Source organism: Enhydra lutris, unplaced genomic scaffold (genome assembly GCF_002288905.1).
Source record: "Enhydra lutris kenyoni isolate GAN:26980312 unplaced genomic scaffold, ASM228890v2 scaffoldscaffold4, whole genome shotgun sequence".
Lineage (NCBI taxonomy): Eukaryota > Metazoa > Chordata > Mammalia > Carnivora > Mustelidae > Enhydra > Enhydra lutris.
Genome location: NW_019154088.1, coordinates 11,144,843 through 11,161,603, shown reverse-complemented (window position 1 = coordinate 11,161,603; position 16,761 = coordinate 11,144,843). Strand labels below are relative to the sequence as shown.

The 16,761-nt window shown below is 41.2% G+C and overlaps 1 protein-coding gene and 1 pseudogene across 3 annotated transcripts in view; one reads left to right on the top strand and one right to left on the bottom strand.

The window, feature by feature from the left end:
* Positions 1-16,761, top strand: part of LOC111158865 (zinc finger protein 106) — a 66,898-nt gene that overhangs the window by 11,470 nt on the left and 38,667 nt on the right. For all 3 annotated transcript variants that reach the window (XM_022521168.1, XM_022521178.1, XM_022521172.1), the window contains exons 2-3: positions 11,389-11,474; positions 16,055-16,116. In XM_022521168.1, the coding sequence (XP_022376876.1) occupies positions 11,421-11,474; positions 16,055-16,116 (116 nt within the window). In that variant the 5' untranslated portion in view covers positions 11,389-11,420. The remainder of the gene's footprint in view (positions 1-11,388; positions 11,475-16,054; positions 16,117-16,761) is intronic.
* On the bottom strand, positions 2,633-3,551 carry LOC111158887 (annotated as a pseudogene).

Genomic DNA, 16,761 nt, shown 5'->3' with positions numbered 1-16,761 from the left:
GGTATCTGTCTGATAAAACAAATATAGTCAATTGCTAATGGTAGCATCTAGGTGGTAGATACAGGGATATATGGGAAACTGGGTGTGGGATATTCACTGTGAGATTCTTTCAGCATTTTTGTGCTTGAAATTTTCCAAACTACAGTACAGGGACAAAAGGGAATATTATGAGCAGAACTGTATATTAAAGAGATTTCTCCTGCTACAGTGAAAGGATTAGAAATGTACAGGATTATCTGAGAATAATTTGAGAGAGGATGCTGCGACCATTTAGGAGTGTATTATGTGACTGTTCTTTTTACGTTGGCAGTTTCAAGGTAAATTTGAGCCCTGGGAAAATTTCCAAGCTGTTGGAATGCTGAACTTTTCAATAGTACCAAATTTTGTCTAAGCCTTAATTTTTTTTTACTACCTACCTGCTGAGATGTTTGGCTGTATCACTGCCTCATGCACAGTATGCATGAGAGTTTTAATTATTTTAATAAATTTTTTTTTAAGATTTATTTATTTGAGGGGCATCTGGGTGGCTCAGTCAGTTAAGCACCTGCCTTCAACTCAGGTCATGATCTCGAGGTCCCAGGATGGAGCCCTGCACCAGGGTCCCTGCAGTGAGTCTGCTCCTCCCTCTACCTTTCCCACTCCCCCTGCTTGTGCTCGCTCACTCTCTCTCTGTCAAATAAACAAAATCTTAAGGAAAAAAAATTTTGTTTATTTGAGAGAGAGCGCCTGTGTTCCATGGCTTGATGGCTCCATATCTCCATCCCACAACCCACGCAATCAGGGCCTGAGTTGAAACCAAGAGTCAGACACTTAAGCGACTGAGTCACCCCAGCGCCCCCATGTGAGCTTTTAGTGAACATTAGACTTTCAGCATTTACAGAGTGATGATGAGCATTTTTTGCAAATTCCAAAATTTGCAGTACTGCTACTTTTGCAGCACATAAATTGCTCTCTAAAATCTGATAAAATATATGGTGACATTTTCAGAGACTTTTTAAAACCTTGTTTTGGTGGGCAGCAAAGCAAGATTTATTGAGTAATAGCAAAGTGATGGTACAAAGCTCCCAAGGAGGGAGGGGACCTGAAGGGGTTGCTACCCAAGTTTCTAAGTCTAGGGGTTTTTATGGGCTTGTTGGCCGGCTGTTTTAATCTGTCTGATTAACCCTCCCTGCGCCTGTCATCCAGTCAGGTTTTTGTCATCTATCATATGGGAAGGGGTGGTATAAAATCCTTTTAAGGGTAGTTTCCTCTAGGGCAGGGACACCCTTGTAACTGCCATTAGGGAAGAAGGGCGACGACTGATCTTAGCTCCTTCCTTCTGGTCACAGGGACATTGGATGGGGTGGCAGTCAGGGTTTCTCTTGTCCAGATCAGGGGGTCCCCTGTAGATGTTTGGTTTAACTTCCACGTGAGGCTCCATCTGAACCACTACCATTTGGAGTTTGATGTCCTTTATTGGTTAGTTGTCCTTAACGATGGTGGATATCCTGGATGAGCCCCCATTAGTGTTGCAGGATTTTTTCTCTGGTGCCCACGGTTCTTGGTCACGCCACTTCGAAGAATGAGAAGGTAGACCAGACGGGGTGGTGGGCAGCAAAGCAAGATTTACTGAGCGACAGCAAAGTGTTAGTATAAAGCTCCCAAGGAGGGAAGGGAGCAAAAGGGGTTGCCCTCAGAGACTTAAGTATACTTTTTAAAATATATGACAGAGGCATTTAGGAAGCTATCCATATCAAAATGCTGAAGTAAATGCTTTACTGTATTACACCAGGGTTGTAGTCAATGATTAACTCATTGTAATCAATGATTAACTGTAGTCAATGATTAACGATTTTATAAAAGGAAGAAATAATGAAGATGATTGCTATTATAGTCCTATTTATATAAAGTAGTTGAAGATTATTGAATGTGTTGTTACCAACAAGATGCATGGAGAATGGCTAAGCTTTTTGAGGAGGTATTGAGCAGTTAGCTAGACTCACTCATTAGCTTGCAGTGATTGTAATTCATTCACAGAATTTTTATTTTTATTTTTTAAGATTGATTTATTTGTTTTAGAGAGAGCACATGTGAGCAAGCCTGGGGGAGGAGAGGCAGAGGGAGAGGGAGAGAGAGAATCCCAAGCAGATTCCCCGCTGAGCATGGAGCCCTACATGGGGCTCCATCCCACAACCCTAAGATCATGACCAGAGCTGAAACCAAGAGCCAGACACCCAACTGACTGAGCCACCCAGGCACCCCTAGAATTTTTTTTTAAAGACACATTTTAATATTTATTAAGCATCATGATCAGACTATTACACTTAGCAGTCAAACCACCAAAAACTACATTAAAACAAACAAAAAAAAAACAAAACAAAACCAAAAAAACTACATTAAAACCCATTGTTGGAATGCTTTACACTTTCCATAGGACAGAAACAAAAATAACCTGTTATACAATTAGTCGCAATTAGAGTCTTCAGTTTTTTTTGCCTGTACACATGAGTATTGTCTGAAACATGGCTTCTTTGCAGCAGGTAGGCCCTGCCACCACTGTGCTTAGCTGAGTTCACAAATCTGTTGTAACCTGTAGCTTCCCTGTCACTTCTCTGGCTCTTCTCTCCTGCTAAACTCTGTTTCCTGGCAGTGATTAAAACCTCCTGCCACTGCTGTAGCTACTGCTGCTGCTGAAACCACCATAGCCACCTTGGTTTTGTGGTTTCGCAAAGTACTGACCTCCACCACCATGGGGTCCAGAGCTTCTGCCTCCAGAATTTGAGGATTGATTGTTGTAACTGCCAGAATCATTATAACTTCCACCACCTCTGAAGCTGCTGCTTTCATTACCAAATCTGTCACAGCCATCCCCCCACTGCAACCGTATCCACCACCACCTCTACCACCACCAAAACCACCTTGCCCACTGAAGTGTCCTCCACGACCGAAGTTGTCATTCCCATCAAAACCACCTCCACAGTTTCCAGAACCACTTCAGCCTCTTGGAATGAAGCACTAACCATCATTTGCTGAGATAGGGCTCTCCTTAGTTCACAGTTGGGGCCATTCACAGCATGGGATTTTTGAATGACAGTCTTGTCTACAGAATCATCGTCATCAAATGTTACAAAAGCAAAGCCCTTCTTTTTGCCAGTGCCTTGGTGAGCCATGATTTCAGTCACTTCAGTTTTCTGATACTGTCCAAAATAATCCCTTAGATGATGTTCTTCAGTGTCTTCTTTAATGCCATCAACAAAAATCTTTCTCATAGTTAAGTGGGCACTGGGTCTTTGAGACTCTTCTCTTGGGACAGCTTTCTTTGGTTCCACAACTCTTCCATCCACCTTGTGAGGGCTTGCGTTCAGGCTGCATCCACTTCCTCCACAGTGGCATACCTGGCAAACCCAAAGCCTCTGGAGAGCTTGGTGTTTGGATCTCTCATTAACCACACAGACTATAAGCTTTCCCCATTGCTCAGAATGGCCGCTCAGACTCTGATCAGTTGTTTCAAAGCTCAGCCCTCTGATGAAGAGCTTCTGCAGCTGGTCAGGCTTTTTGGGAGACTCTGACTTAGACACAACAGTAGTGGGAGGGGAGACTCAGCAGGGTCCATGGGCAGAAAGCAGTAATGAACGTATCTCCATGCCACAGAATTTTAAATTTCATGTCATGGAATTTAAATTTTTTTTTTGAATTTAAAATTTTAATATAAATGAAAGATATATTAAGTACAGGAATAAAAACTTTTTAAATTGTTAAATAAATGCAACAAGCTACCAAGTTACACTTTTTAAAAAGTGTTTATACAAGCTATCTTTGGGCTTAAAACTTAGTCTGTTATATGATGACGACATTTGCTAGTATTTTACTATCTTACTGGGGTTGGTGTTATCCTATTCTGTCACTTCTCCCTTTAAGATACAATGCTTGCCAAGTTCCAGAATTTAGTAAAGAATTGGAACCTGGCAGTAGTTCTAATTCTGAGTTAAGGGATCAGTGGGCCACCCTGTCCATTTCCTTGCCTGGTGGTGGACAGTGTGAACAGCTTCATTTTGAGGGGCACAACTTTTAATGCCTTTTTCTGGTCACAGCCTTAACTTCCTGTGCTTATTAAAAAAGAGTGGTTGGTACATGAACTCTTGGTAAGTGTTGTGTTAGGGCAGATAATATAAAAAGTAGGAATGCCAGTGAGTAGAATGCTGATAAGCTTATGCTCAATCAGTGATATTGAATGCAGGAAATCACCAATCACTTGCCTGGGGAAGCAGGAGGCAGCCAGAACTTAGAACTAGCAAATACGACAGCTACCCAGAATAAGCCTTTGAAAGTTGAGAGAAAGTACTTTCTGACCTCTGTTACCAGCTTACTCCTTCCTTAGCTGGGAGCCTTGAAACTTTGTCGGAAGGCCCACTGACCAAAGTGAGGACCTCCCAGAAGTGCTAGACATATCTTTGCTCCATAACCTTCTGGGCAGCCTAGGGGTAGTGGCAAAAATTTGTTCTGTCGCTGAGTACTGTCTTTCTCTTGCCCTGTCTTGCTCATCAGAAATCTGTTAGTTTTTTGTCAGGGTGGAGGTGGAGGCACCGGAAGTTCTCTATGGGATTTAGAGAAGGGATTCTAATTTGAGTACCACTCCCCCAACCTCAACTCAATAATTAAGCTTTGTTTTTTTCTTTAAAGTTTTTATTTATTTGATTAACCTCTACACCCAACGTGGGGCTTGAACCCATGACCCCAAGATCAAGAGTCGCATGCTCCTCTGACTGAGCCAGCCAGACACCTCTAAGCTTTTTTTTCTTCTTCACAGTTTTACAGTATATCATTGTCCTGGAGAGTCTGAGTTGATTTTAACTAAGTCACAGTTCAAATATCTTAAGCATTACTTGTTTTACCGTAATGAATTTTAAGAGATTTGTAAAAAGACTGATCCCTTCCTTATGGTAAGGTCGGGAAGCTCAGATATAACCTATCATCAGACAGCCTGCACTTACTTGTATTGCTGGGTGTTTGAACAGTAAAATGAGATAACATGACAATGTTTCACATAAAGTTCTCTGACACTATTAAACAGTGTTTTCCAGCCTTGAGTTACATAATAAATATTTGGAAAAATATTATAACATTGATATTTGAGATGGGCTACAGTATTATGAGATAGTGATTACTTGGAAGTGTGTCTTTCTGACCTATTTAAGTCACTTTTGAGTGACTACCCTTGCATAGGGATGGGGAGAGCACAGTCAAGTACAAAAATGGAGATTACAGTGCAGTAATTCTGCCTTCACAACTGTATTTCTTTTTACTAGTAAGTTATGTGATGATTCTGTTGTACTGCTTGGGTTTAGAACTTCTTTATATATTGGGGGCAGGAGTCAAGGCAGGAATCTTTAATGAGTGGAGCAGTTGGGTGAAGGAAGAATAGATGTAAGGTCTTGAAGGCTTTTATCCCATTGAAGAAGAGATAGCAAAAATGAAAAATAGAAATCGATTAGGACTTGAAGACTAAATACAAGAATCTGAAGGAAAAGAATTAATAATAGGGTTTTTGCCCACCAACGTGGTAATTGTATTGACAGAATAGTAATTAGGATGTTGGGAAAAGGTACTTATTATAGGATTTTTAAGACTATTATAGCTAAGAAATATCAGCTATTTCTCATAGTTGTTTGGAGAAAATTTGAAAGATTTCATAGTGGGTATTTTTTCTTTAAGATTTTTATTTATTTGACAGATCACAAGTAGGCAGAGGCAGGCAGAGAGAGAGAGGAGGAGAAGGCAGGCTCCCTGCTGAGCAGAGCCCGATGTGAGGCTCGATCCCAGGACCCTGGGATCATGACCTGAGCCGAAGGCAGAGGCTCTAACCACTGAGCCACCCAGGCGCCCCCATAGTGGGTATTTTTAAGTGATATGGGAGGAAAACGCAAGGTCTTTGAAATAAGTACAGCGGTAGTTGAATTTTTATTTACACTTACTTGACTTGTAACCTCTTAAGCACTTCGAGATTACAGAGTTGGGTGGTTTCTATTTCCTTGGCTTCTAATAATTGTTAAGACCTTTATTTTTTTTAAAAAAAGATTTTATTTATTTGACAGACAGAGATCACAAGTAGGCAGAGAGGCAGGCGGGGGTGGGGGGGGGGGGGGGGGGGGGGGGGGGGGGGGGGTGGGGAAGCAGGCCCCCTGCTGAGCAGAAAGCCCGACATGGGGCTAGATCTCAGGACTCTGGGATCAAGACCTGAGCGGAAGGCAGAGGCTTTAACCCACTGAGCCACTCAGGTGCCCCGAGACCTTTATTTTTTATTTTTATTGATTTTTAAGAGAGCGAGTGAGAGAGGGAGAGAGCACGTGAGCGAGCAAGCTAGTGCAGGAGGAGCAGGGGGAGGGGGAGAGAGAGAATCCCAAGCAAGACCCGACAGAAGACCCTGAGATCATGATCTGAGCGGAAGTCAGGAGTCAGTTACTTACCTACTGAGTCACCCAGGTGGCCCCTTGTTAAGTAAGACCTTTAAAGAGAGCAGTGGTTCCATCTAGAAAGCTGTGCGCTTATTTGAGTATTTTAGAAAGCTTGATGGAAATCATATATTAACTCAGACTAAGGATGTAGAAGTTAAAATTCTTTTGTCTTTGGCTGGAATCCCATCAATGTAGTGCTTAAATACTAGGTCTTCTTTATTGATTAAATGCTTTGCTAGCAGTCGTATTTTTTTATATTTTTTACAGAAATGAAAATGAATTTATTTAATTCATGCAGATTAGAAAAACAGAGCTTGTGAAAGGAAAACTAAATAAAAAGAGGGAGTCTTTGGTTCAAAGGTTGATAGAGAATATTTTTTATATGACTTTATTTACTAGGAGTTGATGCCTTTGGCTTTACTAAATAGAAACACAGTTTGTATTTTATTTTTTTAAAGATTTTATTTATTTATTTGACAGAGAGAGAGAGAGAGATCCCAAGTAGGCAGAGAGGCAGGGGGAAGCAGGCTCCTTGCCGAGCAGAGAGCCTGATGCGGGGCTCAATCCTAGGACCCTAATATCATGACCTGAGCTGAAGGCAGAGGCGTAACCCACTGAGCCACCCAGGCGCCCCGCAGTTTGTATTTTATAGCTCAGTTCTCAGTTGACTAAATATGTGAAAACACCATAGTAGCTGTTGCTAATGCCAGAAAGTCAGACTTTTTCATTGACTTCATTGTTTCTAAGTTTTTTTGTTCCTGTTTTGCTTTGGTGGTTAATAACATGAAGCAGTATTTAAAAACACTTCTGGGGCGCCTGGGTGGCTCAATGGGTTAAGCCTCTTGACTTCAGCTCAGGTCATGATCTCAGGGTCCTGGGATCAAGTCCCACATCAGGCTCTCTGCTCAGCAGGGAGCCTGCTTCCTTCTCTCTCTCTCTGCCTGCCTCTCTGCCTACTTGTGATCTCTCTCTCTGTCAAATAAATAAATAAAATCTTTAAAAAAAAAACAAAAACAAACATTTCTGGCCATGGGGGGCCTGGCTGGCTCAGTCCAGTGGGGCATGCAGCTCTTGATCTCAGGGTCATGAGTTCAAGCCCCATGGTGGGCATGGAACCAACTTAAGAAAAAAATAACAACACATTTCTGGACATATCTTCTTTATCACTGTTTCCCCAACTCTTAGAACAGTGCTTGGTGCTCAATAAATGCTTGTTGAATGAAATTAAATATTGCATGTAAACAGTAAAGTTGAAGTAAACATTAAGATACAGGGGAATTAAAAGAATAATTATGCAGTGATGCTGAGCACCAGAGTGATTTATGTTAATTTTGAGATTTAGGTGATAGTGGCACTACTGGGAGCATGAATAATACTGTATTTATCTCTAAAGGTCTGTTTCTTTGTTGTATTAGCCAGTTGACATTCAGCTTCCTCAAATGGCCAGAGTTTTACCCTATAATCTTATTTTGGTGTTTGTCCTTTGTTACTGAATAAAATTGTTTCAGAAATTCAGGAGTGATATGAAGTGGGTTACAATAACAAGGAAACTGCTGAGTGACCAGGAGAAGTGGAAAACCATAGGGCTCTTCCTCACTGGTTCTGCCACCATGTTGTCTAGGAGTTATAGGTTAAATTAGGGTAGTTTATAACTTCATTACCTCACAATTTTTAAAAATTTATTTATTTTTTATTTTTTAAATAATTTTATTTATTTATTTGACAGAGGGAGAGATCACAAGTAGGCAGAGAGGCAGGCAGAGAGAAGTGGGGAAGCAGGCTCCCCACTGAGCACAAAGCCCGATGCGGGGCTCGATCCCAGGACCCTGAGATCATGACCCAAGCCAAAGACAGAGGCCTAACCCACTGGGCCACCCAGGCACCCCCATTACCTCACAATTTTAAGTCCCCTAAGGAATGAACAGGAGAGGAAGCAGATCTCCATTAGAGGCTGGTGGTATGTGTGTAGAAGGGAAAAGTGCTGCTTGGGAAGTGAAATTAAATTCTCGTGTAGGGTATCTTTGCAGGGACTCAAGAGGAAAATAGGCTAGTGCTAGAGGATTGTAAAGGAGAAAACCTTCTGATCTTAGTCCAAACCCCAGTATTTACTCAGCTCTGTCTCACATTTGGTACCCAAGATAGTTCCATTTGGGCCAGCTCAACAAATGCTAATGGGGTGCCTGTATTGTCAGACAGTGATTTAAGTGCTAGATTTATACTAGTGAACAAAATACACCAAGTCCCTGGAACTAGAATAAAGAGTAAAGAAGAAATTTATACTATATGAGGTACTAAGATGCTTGCTTCAGGGTATCTCTTAATATTTAACCACCCCCAAATTTACTGGTTATTTTAAAGAAATATTTTATTGTTTCTTAACACTGTGTGGGTTGAAAATGGCTCATCTGCATGGTTCTTTAAGTCTTCCCACTTGGGGACCCTCATTGGCAGCTGGGCTTGGAATACTGACAAGGCTCACTTACTCAACATGGCTTCAGATGGTGCTGGTTGTTGTTGGGGTGCTCAGCTGGGCCTCTGTTCTTTTCCCCTCATCCTCTCCTGGTGGCTTGGGCTTCTCACAGCATGTGGCTAGGTTCTAAAAGGGAGTGTTCCAAATGTGCAAAAGCAGGAGCTACAGAGTTTTTAAGGCCCCATCTCAGAAATTACTTTGTCACTTCTACCAAATTTTTTTCCCTTTAGATTTGTTTGAGAGAGAGCAAGCATGGGGAGGGGCAGAGGGAGAGGGAGAACCTTAAGCAGACTCCCTGCAGAGTGTGACCTGAGGTAGGCCTCCATCTCACCAGCCTGAGATTGTGATCTGAGCCTAAATCAAGAGTTGGATGCTCAACTGACTGAGCCACCCAGACCTGCCACATTCTATTGGTCAAAACAGGAAGGGAAAATGAACCACACTATTTGATGGGTGGTGGTGACAAGATCATACTGCAAAAGAACACATGGGGTGGGAGGTAGTGTTGTGGCCATTTACAGAAACAGTCTACTGCAGTGTTATTAAGCATTTAAAAAATAGGGGCACCTGGGTGGCTCAGTGGGTTAAAGCCTCTGCTTTCAGCTCAGGTCATGATCCCAGGGTCCTGGGATCAAGCCCCACATCGGGCTCTCTGCTCGGCGGGGAGCCTGCTAACCCCTCTATCTCTGCCTGCCTCTCTGCCTACTTGTGATCTCTGTCTGTCAAATAAATAAATAAAATCTTAAAAAAAAAAATGTAGGAAGCATGCCCAGTGGTCTCATGGATCTCTCTGTTGCTTTAACAGTATTTGGATGAAACACCCAGGGACACCCCTTCTTCCAGTCTCCTACCACTCCAACCTTTTTTTCCAATCGCAGCCTTCAGAACCATCTTCTAAGCTGTCCCCTGCCTCTAAGACCAGCCAACACTGTTTTTGAGCTCAGCTCCTTATTGCCAATCAAACCTGAGTTCCCAGTTCTTCAGAATTATTCCACCGAGGTGGGGCCTGCTGTCAACCATTCGGTCCACCTGTATCTGCAGGCTTCCTACACCTCCTTCCCTCTGGGCTTGTATTTTGATCATGATGTTGTGACGCTGTCACTTCTGCAGTTGACTGAGAAGTGTGAGGGTGCCCAGTATCTCCTGATGATGCAGAACGTGGGCAGCTGTGCCCTCTGAAAGGACATGTAGAAGCTGTCCCTAGAGGAGTGGGGTGAAGCCTTGGACACTGTGGAAGCACTGTGGTCCTGGAGAAGAACCTGAACAAGGCCCTTTTGTATGTGCATGCCTTGGGTTTTGCCCACGTAGACCCTAATCTCTGTGACTTCTTAGCCATTTCCTCTATGAGCAGGTGAAACCCACCTAGAAGATGGCCAACCACCGACTAATCTCTGCAGGTTGACTGGCCCCTAGGCTGGGCTGGGCTGGGCTGGGCAAGTATCTCTTCCAAAGGCTCACCCTCAAGCATGCCTAAGAGCCTCTCGAGCCCAGTAGCCTCTGAGGGACCCCTTGGTATCTCCCTGGTGTCAGGTCTTCTGCCCGAGCCTCCTCCTGCAGCCACCAGGCAGCTCTTTTTTAACAACCCTGGAGCTCTCTCCCAAGCCACAGACCAAATGGAAACAATAAAGCTTTTGTGCAGCAAAAAAAAAAAAAAAAATTATTTTATTTATTTATAAATAAATAAAATAATTAAGCAGTTAATAGGAGGATAGAAGGAATGGGGAGCAAAAACAGTATTGTGTAGGTCAGGAAAGGCCTCCTTGGTGAAGCCACATTTCTGATACTGATGGAAACGAGGGAATAAGCTGTGAGGACCATAAAGACATCTTAGGGAAGCATGTTACAGGTGGAGAGAATTGGAAATGTAGAAACCCTAAGGTGGAGGAATCCGTGCTGTGATCAAGGACTAGCAAGGAGGGCAGTGTGACAGGAATGAAGTGATAGAGGCAGTGAGGTGGGGCGTGGAGTCAGAGAGTGAGAGAGGAAATAGATTTTGAGGCCCATGGCAAGGGAAGGACTGGTTGTTGTATGAGTGAGATGGGACTCTTTTGGAAGATTTTGCACAATGACCCGACTTAAATTTTAATAGAATCCTGTTGTGAGAATCCTTGGCTACTGTTTTGAGAATAGACTAAGAGGACAAGAGTGGAACGAGGGAGGCAAGACAGTAGGCTGGTGGCTTGTGAGCGGACAGGTGAGCTCAATAGTGAGGAGGGGTTGGATTTGGGATGTATTTCAACCAGGGACTGACGAGATTTGATGATTGAGGGTGGATATGGGGTGAGAAAGAGGGATCAAGGTTGACTTCCAAAGTTTTTGCTCTAGGTACCCAGAAGACTTGAATTTTCATTCACCAAGATGGGAAGACTGGGAGGAACAGGGTGGAGGTGTGGGAGTTGCAAGACTGGGATTTTTAGCTCTGTTAAGGGGAATCTGTGAAGTCATCCCGGGGGAGAAAGGTTACTAAATGTTACTTCCTCGTTGCAGGTGTGACGTTGAGTGCTTCAGATCTGGTCACTATGGTACGAGAACGAAAATGCATATTGTGCCACATTGTGTACAGCTCAAAAAAGGTAATACATAGAAGAGGGAGAATCTGTGGCTGTATGATGGATCCTTTTTTTTTTTTTTTCAGAGACATATGGAATTTGTAGATGGGTAAACAGTGTAGATGGGTTAACAGTGTCTTATTTATGCTTATTTCCTATACCAGAGTCTCATTCTGCCAATTTCTTTCTCTTTAGTGCCTCATAAAGCCAGTAACTATATTATTAAATCTCTACCCAAAATTTGAGGGTACTCAAAAGTCGATAATGGTAACTACTTTAGTTATACCAGTTATAGAGAAAAGACCTTAAAATTCGGTTTATTTGGCATTATACTACTTTCTGATGAGCTAAAGATATTAGCATTTTTTTTGTCTATACCTGCATTCTGTTTTCTGCCTTTGCCTGTGAAAAGTGCCCCAGAGCAGAAGTGGTTTTAACAGTACACTGGATGTCCACAAGGTGGGGATGTTGCTCAAAGAAAAACCACATTTTTAAGCGCTTAAAGAATTTACCTGCGTGTTAGGGAAAACGCACTTCTTTTTCTTGCCTTTGTCCTTTGCTTTCAAAGTAGTGCTGCTATCTTAACTACTGAGAAATTGTTTTCTACAATTTTAAGATGCTGTGGATTGTCACTGAAAATTCGGAGAACTGGGAAAATTATCATGAGCTAGGTTGGGGGGGGCAGGCGGGGGTTGAGTGAACCTGGATAAATGTTTGGAAGTAAGATGGTTTCAGAGAAAGAGAAGAGAGATATTGTAGGTGGGATAACATTATGTACAGAGATGCAGGGGTAGAATGGAGTCTAAGAGTTCTAGGAGTTCATGTGAAGGCTTATCTGATTAAGATAGTTTTGTACTGGGGATAGTGGGACTGCAATAGAATTTGTAATTTAAATGCAGACAGTCATAAAATGTGTTGAATGCCAGACTGAGGGGTTCAATTATGATCCATCCAGTAGGCTGGGGAGAATTTTTTTCCCCCAATTTAGGATTTCTGTTAGTGATGGAACAATCAGTTGAGATTCTAAAACCATGTTTAATAATATAGGGGCTGCCTTTTACAAAAGTAAAAGAACTCTTTTAGGGTTTTTTTTTTTTATAGATTTGTTCACATATTTTTTTTTAAATTTTTATTTATTTATTGGACAGAGAGAGAAGGATCACAAGTAGGCAGAGAGGCAGGCAGAGAGGGGACAGCAGGCTTCCTGCTGAGCAGAGAGCTTGATGTGGGGCTTGATCCCAGGACCCTGAGATCATGACCTGAGCTGAAGGCAGAGGCTTAACCTACTGAGCCACCCAGGCGCCCCAAACTCTTCTGGTTTTAAAAATTTTGACCAGGGTTTATGCAGATTTATAATAAGTAAAAATTCCTTATGGCTCCTTTCAGATTGGGGGGAAATGGGAAATTAAGAAGGTGTGAGAAGGATAGGCTGACATTCAGAGGTGTGGTGTCAGATTTTCGTGGAGTAGCAGCCTTGTCTAGTGATATCTCATAATTTTGCCATTTTAAGTCTTTCTGCATTTCTTCTACTCTGGTTTGTGTGTTTCTTTATTTATTTAATAAGAATCACCTAGGATCCTTACTTCTTCTTTTTTTTTTTTTTAAAGATTTTATTTATTTGGGGGGAAAGAGTGTGAGTGAGGGAGGGAACACAGGCACAGGGAGTGGGGAGAGGGAGAAGCAAGCAGGCTCTCCACTGAGCAGGGAGCCAGAGGAAGGGCTTGATCCCAGTGTCCTGGGATCATGACCTGAGCTGAAGGCAGACGCTTAACTGACTGAGCCACCCAGGTGCCTCTCTACTCTGGTTTAAAACATGTTTTCATTTCTTCATATTTTTCCATGGATCATAATGAAAAATCAAGAGTTGGAATTCTCCAACTTGATTTAAGTGTTAAGGTTGATGTGGTCTGGGGAATTAGCAGAATGGGTTAATTAAAAGAGATAACTCTGATACTGAGTTTTAGATTATCAACAACTAATGTTAAAGCAGTGCTTTCTGCTAGTCTCCCAAACTAGTGTAACCCTGATTTCTCCAAATATACTGTGGAGAAGAAAAAGAATCTAAAGTGCTCTAGGTGTGGGGAAAAGCTGTGTACTACATTCCTGAGTATTCTGATGCTCACTAATTTATTTTTTTACTTCAATTTTATTTTTTAAAAGATTATTTATTTATTTATTTATTTGAGGGATGCCTGGGTGGCTCAGTGGGTTAAGCCTCTGCCTTCGGCTCAGGTCATGATCTCAGGGTCCTTGGATCAAGCCCTGCATTGGGCTCTCTGCTCAGAGGGAGCCTGCTTCTCCCTCTCCCTCTGCCTGCCTCTCTGCCTGCTTGTGATCTCTGTCTGTCAAATAAATAAATAAAACCTTAAAAAAAAAAAGTTTATTTATTTATTTATTTGAGAGAGAGGGAGAGCACCAACAGGGGGAGGGGCAGAGGCAGAGGCAGAAGCAGGCTCCCCGCTGGGTGCTCATTAATTTATGGAAGACTGAGAAGCCCTGGAGTTAAAAATACTAAAAAAAAAATTCTGTTGTATTATTCAATGTTTTATGAATTTGTTCAACTGCCAAATCTTAAAAAAAAAAAATTTCCTTCCTCCTCTTTCTTTAAAAAAGGGGATTACTCATTAATATTACAAGAACTAAATAGAAGCTTGGTAACTGAGCATTTGGGGATATTACTTTAATTCTTTACCTATGGATCTTTCCTAGCTTATTTTGAAAGCTCAGGTCCTTTATTCTTGAGCTTTTTTGCATTTATTCCTTAGAGCCGGGTGGGAGAGAATTTTGCACGTAAATTTAGGAAAAGATTTGTGAAGTGTCTAAATCAGAAATCACCCTAAAACAAATTTTGAATAGTACCATTTTTATAACTGAAGTAGGATACAGAATTGGTTTTTATATCATAGAATAACTTATTTTATATCATAGAATAACAGTGAATGCTGTCTTCATCCGGAAAGGTTTCATTGTAAGAAACAGAACCAGCTTAAATTTAACTCAATAAGAGGGGATTTGGCATATCTAAATCTAAGATTAGATTCTAAAGATCAAACAAAAGGATTCATAATGATTTGAGTAGGTGTTGTATATTGTTCACGGATTTTTTTCATTCTTGATTATGTCACTAATTTGATTCAGCTTTCAGCTCTGTATGTGTTCATTCTGGTTACTGGCTAGTCAGTTGTAGGTGGGGAGGGATCACAAGTAAAGGTGTCCCCTCCAAGTGAAGCATTTATACAGATAGAAGGAAATGATAGTTTTCTTCAGTAAAATTGTCATTTAAAGGAAGTGTTTGGAATCACAAAGCTGTTTGTCACACTGTAGTAGATAATTTAAAGTAAGAATAGGTTACTGGGCTGTTGTATTCTTTTTGACAAATGAATTGTATATAATGAGAAATCTCAGTGCATTAAATGGTTACAGTGTGACATGGTATTTAAAACCTTGGCTTTGGTGTCATATATTTCAGGGTCTGAGTCCTAGTTTGACCAGTTGATTATCTATGACTCTGAAAGGGCAAGACTGAATATTTTCACACTTATCCCTTCAATGCCTAGCTCTGTACTTGGTATTTAACAAGCAATGATAAATACAAGTGAGTTAGCTTCTGTGTATCCTTGTATCCTTATGGAATTAGTAATATTCCCTCAGCAGTGTTTTTTAGTTCATTTGAGGAAATGTTTGAGGCACTTATCACAGGGCACAGTTAATAGTAATACTCAACAATTACAGTAACCCTTTATTATATATGTGAACAGCCATTCTCTAATTATGGCGTGCTGCCTATATATATGTCCCCGTGACAAAGGGATAGACATTTACAGCTTTTTTAGTTTTTTGAGGTGTGTGTGCATGTATGTGCACATTTTTAAGTGGAAACTCTTCCCACAGATTCCGTTTTCCTCTCACTAAGGATGGGATGGAGGTACAGGAGACCCTAGCAGATTTTCAAACAGTTCATTAGAACCAAACAAATCAGTTGCGGGAGAGTGGGCAGTGAAGATGAGGGCATGATTGAGCTGTGTTCAGAGCAGTTTTAGAAAACTGCTGATCAACCACAGGGAAGTTCTGTTATTGTTCTACCTGGAATTAATATATCCATGTGTTCATTCAGCGAATGTTGACAACTGTATGCCAAGCCCTGGCCAAGACTTGATTAAGAGTTGCAGCTTATTTTTGAGAAACTCTCAGTGGAGTGGGAGAGTATGGAGAAAAGTAACCGAATAGTTGAGAAGTTAAGTGATTTCAGAGTTCTTTTTTTTAAATAACTTTAGTAAATTCTTTAACTTGGGATAGAATTTAATAAACCCACATAGGTATTTTTTTAAATCTTTGGCCTCCTAAAGACAATATACTTTCTGATCTTTTTGGAAAGCCATTTAAATAGGTTTTTCTTAATAATTCCTTTATTTAAGAATGAAACAATATCAAAAACATAGCTAAAGAATTACGAGGAACTGATTTCAATATTGAATTGAGAAGGGTAACCAGGACAAACACTTCTGAGACAAAGAACTTGAACCCCGATTATTGATTGAATAGAGAGGAATTTCTTTTCCCAAAGCAATGCCCCTTAGTTTAATCTGCTTTCTTTAATTTTGAAGGAGATGGACGAACACATGCGGAGCATGTTGCATCACAGGGAACTTGAGAACCTGAAGGGCAGGTATGGGAACGGCTCTCTTCCATCCACTTGTGACTGTCGGGGGATCTGAGTGCTGAGGGTGCCTGCTAGCTTATTTTGTAGTAATCCTTCATGAATGAACATGGTCATATGACAGAACTATCTTCTAGAATTATTAACAACGACAGTAGTTGTTTGGTATTCCAAAAGGATAAATCTTGGTGTGTCTCAAGTGTGTAGAATTCACAGCAGCTCTAAGTAGTAGGTTGCAACAAGGTGGTTGGGGATGAGCTAGTTCTCTAGTTACTGATGAGCTAGGTGGTTGGGGATGAGCTAGGTCTCTAGTTATTACCTTTTCTCATTCCTCTACCCCAGCCTTGAAACTAAGACATTTCTATGTTACTGCCTCAGCAGTGTTACAAATTATTACATGCCAGAAAACTGTAGTGTTGTGGAATAGTCCCGAGTCTGCTGAATAGCACTGGATCTCATTAGTGTAAATAAAATCTGGTTACAAACTTTGAATGTCTAAGAATGCTATTTTGTGATGCAAAACTTGAGATGTTTAAAGAAAGAAAGTCTAATAAGTAAGCACCTTTAAAAAATTAAATGTAACATATGTGTATATTCCTTGTCTTTTTTTTTTTTCCAATCTATGGTTCTTTTTTGATGTTTTTGATTTGAATT